At 45.8% G+C, this 5,867-nt stretch overlaps 1 protein-coding gene across 1 annotated transcript; it reads left to right on the top strand.

Annotated features, from left to right (window-relative positions):
- The first annotated feature begins 1,148 nt into the window (after positions 1 to 1,148).
- LOC115965221 lies at positions 1,149 to 5,196 on the top strand. Its single transcript, XM_031084396.1, has 6 exons — positions 1,149 to 1,454; positions 1,878 to 2,639; positions 3,358 to 3,599; positions 3,793 to 4,386; positions 4,483 to 4,684; positions 4,954 to 5,196. Exons 1-6 carry the CDS (start codon positions 1,149 to 1,151, stop codon positions 5,194 to 5,196), a joined length of 2,349 nt encoding a protein of 782 aa, XP_030940256.1.
- Positions 5,197 to 5,867: the final 671 nt, after the last annotated feature.

Below are 5,867 nucleotides of genomic sequence, written 5' to 3'. Positions count from 1 at the left end.
ATCCAAGTCCATAACTCGTCCATATGTCTCGTCCAACGAAAGAAGCTACAATAGGCGAAGAGAAAGTTCCAAGCGTTCTGGCGAACCTCGTCCATATATGGACGAACAATACCTCATGGAATCTACTCATCAATTTACGCAGGGCAAGCCTTCTAAGATGGTCTCGTCCATCTTTCACTAAAGATGGACGAGCTCATCGTGGAAGTCTCGTCCATCTTTACTAAGGATGGACGAGTTCACCGGCCCGTCCAACCCAGGTAACTTCCACAGCGGTTATGGAAGTTACCCCCAATTCTCTGGACTCCTCGACATTGGGAACGGTTACTAAACAGATAACCGTTCCACACATACTATATAAGGCTTCTTCGATGAAGGGTAAGGGGATTGAGACAATTTCATTTTGAGAGAATACTTCTTCCTTACAGAGAGTTAAAGAGTAACTAACTTCATCATCGGAGGATTTTTGGCCGGTCCCCACCGGTCTCCTCTGATTCAGTGTTCTTTGTATTACAGGAGATAGCCCAAAGATCATCGTTCGAGTCTTGTCAACCCACTGATATCCAAGGAATTATCAGTTGGCGCCGTCTGTGGGGAAGAGATTGTTTCACAGTTTACTTCTCCGTGACAAAGGATTGATGGTTCGGACTAGATCAAGGGCTACTAGCCCAGGTCGTCAGGGGAGCAGCAACCCGCATTGCGATCGCCAGTTTGCACCGGTCATGCAGGAGTCATCTGTCCAACATGCGCAATCTATGGCAGACGCTATGGCGGAGTTGACTCGCCAAAACCAAGAATTATGAATGGAGATTAATATGAGGAGGCAAACACATGAAGAACGTGAAGGAGGACAAACACAGAGTCATGGCGGTAGAGAGAATACCGAAATTGGAAATCAGTTTAGAGGCACCACTTCACGAACGGTACCACACTTGAAGGAAGAAATGGACCAAATGAAGAGAGTTATGGAGGAAATGAAGGAGAATATGAGAAGGGCGAATCCGATAGAAGATTTGGTTCACAGGACTGATTCTCCCTTTACGGCTTCCATCAACGGTCACCCCCTACCATCAAAGTTCAAGTTGCCTTCTCTGAATTCATATGATGAAACACGTGACCCGTTTGATCACATAGCCACTTTCAAGACCACCATGCATCTTCAAGGGGTACCTGATGAGATAATGTATAGAGCCTTCCCTACCACCCTTAAGGGTTCAGCGCGAGTTTGGTTTAGTAAAATACCCCCAAATTCGGTGAGTTCTTTTGAAGAGTTGAGCAAATTGTTTGTTAACAATTTCATTGAGGGACAAAGGCACAAGCGTTCCTCGTCCAGTTTGTTGACAATAGAGCAGGGAGAGAACGAGAGCCTTCGGTCATTTATCACCCGTTTCAACAGAGAAGCTCTCAGTGTGGATGAAGCAAATGATAAGCTTCCACTGGCAGCCTTCCATAACGGGGTGAATTCGGATCTGTTTATACACAAACTCTATGAAAAAGAGCCCCAGTCCATGGCCGAACTCGTCCATTCGGCTCAGAATTTTATGAATGCAGAAGATGCGATCATTGCTAAGAAGAGGAAGAGGTCTAAGAGAATGGACGCAAATCCCAGTCGCCATCACGAACAAGGTACTCGTCCAAAGAAGGGACGGACGGAGGAAAGGAGAGACCGAGGAAGTAAGAAGCCAGACCCTTCAGTACGGAACCAGCAATATACCCCTTTAAACACCCCGCTTGAGCAAGTCCTTATGCAAATCAAGGATGATCCTTCCTTGAAATGGCCGGAGAAAATGAAGGGGGATCCCAACAAGCGCAACAGGAACAAGTATTGTCGCTTCCATAAGGATCATGGTCATGACATAGACGAGTGTTTTGACTTAAAGCAACAAATTGAAAATCTCATAAGGCAAGGGAAGTTGAGGGGCTTCCTTGGACGAGACCAGAGGGACGAGAAACAGAAGGGAAAGATGGAAGAATCATCACGACCACCACTCGGGGAGATAAGAGTCATTATTGGGGGAAGTTCAACTGGCCAGTCATCCAAGTCCAAGAAAGCATACTTGAAGGTAGTACAGAGCGTCCAACTTTCTAGACGATCACCGAGAGCAAGGTCCACGGACGAGCGGGCAATCACTTTCACGGACGAGGATGCTGACCGAATTCATCACCCCCATGATGATGCTCTTGTCATCTCCTTACTAATTGCAAACTACACAACTAGAAGAGTGCTTGTGGACAATGGAAGCTCAGCAGACATTTTATATTATCCAGCTTTTCAACAGATGAGATTAGGACGAGACCAGCTCCGTCCAGTGAACTCCCCCCTAGTAGATTTTGGTGGGATGAAGGTGCAACCAATGGGTACTATTTCCTTATCCGTGGTAGTGGGGGCATATCCACGACAAATCACCAAGGATGTGAACTTCCTTGTGGTAGATTGTCCATCCTCCTACAATGCCATAATTGGGAGACCAACTTTGAATAGTTGGAAAGCCGTTACCTCTACTTACCACTTATCAGTCAAGTTTCCAACAGAACACGGGGTAGGACAGGTACAAGGTGACCAACTGGCAGCAAGAGAATGTTACTTGGTCATGCTAGCCATGGATGAACAAGTTCAAGCAATGAATATTGAAGAAAAGAAGGTTGTAGCAGAGCCTACTGAAGCATTGGAAGATATTTCCTTGGATGAGGATAACCCTGAGAGGTGTACCAGGGTTGGAGCTGATTTAGAAGAGAAGATTAAAAAGGATTTCGTCCAATTTTTGAAGAAAAACATCGATATGTTTGCGTGGAGTCACGAGGATATGCCGGGTATAGACCCTAGCGTCATTACCCACCGTTTGAATGTATGTCCTTCATCCAAGCATGTGCGGCAAAAGAAGAGGGTGTTTGCCCCTGAGAGAGATGGTGCAATCAAGGACGAGGTCCAAAAGCTGATGGTAGCGAAGTTCATTCGGGAAGTGTACTACCCGGATTGGTTGGCCAATGTAGTAATGGTCAAAAAAGCAAATGGCAAGTGGAGAATGTGCGTGGACTTCATTGATCTGAACAAGGCTTGCCCCAAGCCCCAAGGATAGTTATCCACTACCGCGCATTGACCAGTTAGTAGACTTAACTGCAGGCCACAAATTGCTTAGCTTCATGGATGCCTTTTCAGGATACAATTAGATAAGAATGGACGAGGCTGACCAAGAGAAGACATCTTTTGTCACCAGTCAAGGCTTATTCTGCTATAAGGTGATGCCATTTGGTTTAAAGAACGCAGGGGCGACATATCAGAGGTTGGTCAACCACATGTTTCGTCCGCAAATTGGACGGAATGTGGAAGTCTATGTAGATGACATGCTAGTGAAAAGTTAGGACGAAGGAAGGCATCTAGACGACCTGCAGGAGACATTTGACACATTGAGGCAGTATCACATGAAGCTGAATCCTAGCAAATGTGCCTTTGGAGTATTGTCAGGAAAATTCCTTGGCTTTATGGTCTCCCACAGGGGAATTGAAGCAAATCCAGATAAAATTCAAGCAATATTGGACATGAAGCCACCGCAAAATACCAAGGAAATCCAATCCCTCACTGGACGAGTTGCTGCGCTTAACAGGTTTGTCTCTAAAGCTACTGATAAATGTTTGCCATTTTTTTAAGGTTCTCAAAAAAGCATTCGAATGGACCGACGAGTGTCAGAGAGCTTTCGAAGATTTGAAGGCATACCTTACCATGGCACCGCTGCTGAGTCCATCAGTGGAGGGAGAGGAATTATATTTATACTTAGCGGTAACCCCGCATTCCGTGAGTTCAGCATTGATAAGAGAGGAAGATAAAGTGCAAAGACTTGTGTACTATACAAGCAAGGCATTGAAAGGAGCGGAAGGACAGTATCCACAAATGGAGAAATTAGTCTTCGCATTGATCACCGCTTCAAGGAAGCTGAGGCATTATTTCCAAGCACATGTCATTAATGTCATGACAGATCATCCGCTCAAGAAGGCAATGAATAGACTGGAAGCTGCAGGACGATTAATCCAGTGGGCTGTGGAGCTTAGTGAGTTCGATATCAGGTATCAACCAAGGCATGCCATAAAAGCTCAAGCCCTAGCAGATTTTATTGAAGAGTTTACCCCAAGTCATAATGAGACAGAAGACAGTAAGAGATGGATCGTCCACGTGGATGGTTCATCTACACGGCATGCAGGAGGAATTGGTGTGGTCCTGCAATCCCCAGAAGGAGATAAACTGAAACATAAAGTCCGTCTACAGTACCAAGCGACTAACAATGAAGTCGAATATGAAGCCCTCCTCAAAGGGCTAGAATTGGCTAAGTCCATGGAAGCCAAGTCCATATGTGTCATGGGGGATTCCCAACTGATCATGGGGCAAGTGAATGGGATGTATGAAGTGAAGGAAGAACGAATGAAGAAATACCTTGGTAGGGTGATGCGCCTTGTGAAAAGATTTAAAAAAGCTGACTTTGTTCAAATCCCAAGGGAGGAGAACGTGGAAGCTGATACTATAGCAAAAGAAGTCTCAACAGATGAATCATTAGAGAAGTCAGATGAAGTTCAATATATGCCAAGTATAGATGTCCCGGAAGTACAACAGGTGGATAACAGAGAAAATTGGATGACTCCCATTATATCATACTTGAAAGACGGACGACTACCAAAAGAGAAGGACGAGGCCAGAAAGGTGAGGGTGAGATCAGCTAGATACGTACTTATGAATAAAGTGCTATACAAGAGAGGTTTCTCTCAACCTTACCTTAGATGCTTAGCTCCGGACGAAGCAAATTACGTACTGAGAGAAGTTCATGAAGGGGCATGTGGCAATCACTTAGGAGCCAGATCACTTGTCCACAAGGTCGTCCGTGCAGGGTATTACTGGCCGAACATGCAAGCTGATGCTAAAGCATACGTTAAGGTCTGCGACCAGTGCCAGCGATTTAGCAACGTCCCCAGGCAACCATCGGAATACCTCACCCCAATGGTGGCACCGTGGCCCTTCGCATAATGGGGACTGGACATTTTGGGTCCCTTCCCTTTGGGAATAAGGCAGATGAAATTTTTAGTGGTGGGCATCGATTACTTCACCAAATGGGTGGAAGCAGAACCGTTGGCAAATATCACACAACAGAATGTGAAAAACTTCATGTGGAAGAACATTGTATGCAGATTTGGAGTGCCAAAGGTATTGGTGTCTGACAACGGACGACAATTTTACAATGCACTCTTCAAGGACTTTTGCTTACACTTTGGAATTCAGAACCATTACTCCTCGCCTGCACACCCCCAAGCCAACGGCCAAGCTGAAGTTGCAAACCGATCCCTGTTGAAAATCATCAAGACTCGGCTTGAGGGGGCAAAGGGAGTATGGCCAGATGAATTACCAGGAGTTTTATGGGCATACAGGACCACAGTGAGGACCCCTACAGGGGAGACTCCTTTCAAGCTAGCCTATGGGAGCGATGCAATCATACCTGCAGAAGTACATATGGCTAATCACAGGGTGATGATGTATCAAGACAAGGATAATGAGGACCAGCTTCGTCTGAACCTCGATCTAATAGATGAGGTAAGGGCAAACGCAGAACATAGGGCAGTAAAGTATAAGAACCTCATGGCTAGGCAGTATGATGCGATGGTGAAGCCTAGGCGTTTCAACATAGGAGATCTCTTCCTGAGAAAGGTCTCTTTGTCAACCAAAAACCCAGCACATGGGAAGTTGGGCCCAAACTGGGAAGGACCCTATAGAGTTATCAATTGTAAAAGGCAAGGATCCTACTACCTGGAGGCCCTGGACGGGAGAAAGTTGGAACATCCTTGGAATGTGAAGCACCTAAGGAGGTACTACCAGTAAGAGCGAACCTATGGAC

This window comes from Quercus lobata, chromosome 10, assembly GCF_001633185.2.
Source record: "Quercus lobata isolate SW786 chromosome 10, ValleyOak3.0 Primary Assembly, whole genome shotgun sequence".
NCBI lineage: Eukaryota > Viridiplantae > Streptophyta > Magnoliopsida > Fagales > Fagaceae > Quercus > Quercus lobata.
The sequence above is the reverse complement of the archived record's forward strand: the minus strand, read 5'-3'. Positions and strand labels throughout refer to the sequence as shown.

Excerpts from the sequence above, each read along its gene's own strand:
- LOC115965221 (XM_031084396.1), top strand. The coding sequence starts at position 1,149 with ATGCATCTTCAAGGGGTACCTGATGAGATAATGTATAGAGCCTTCCCT. Across the intron at positions 3,600-3,792 it reads CGAGTTGCTGCGCTTAACAG|TTCAGCATTGATAAGAGAGG; the intron begins GTTTGTCTCTAA and ends GCATTCCGTGAG. Across the intron at positions 4,387-4,482 it reads ATGGGGCAAGTGAATGGGAT|GGAGGAGAACGTGGAAGCTG; the intron begins GTATGAAGTGAA and ends TCAAATCCCAAG.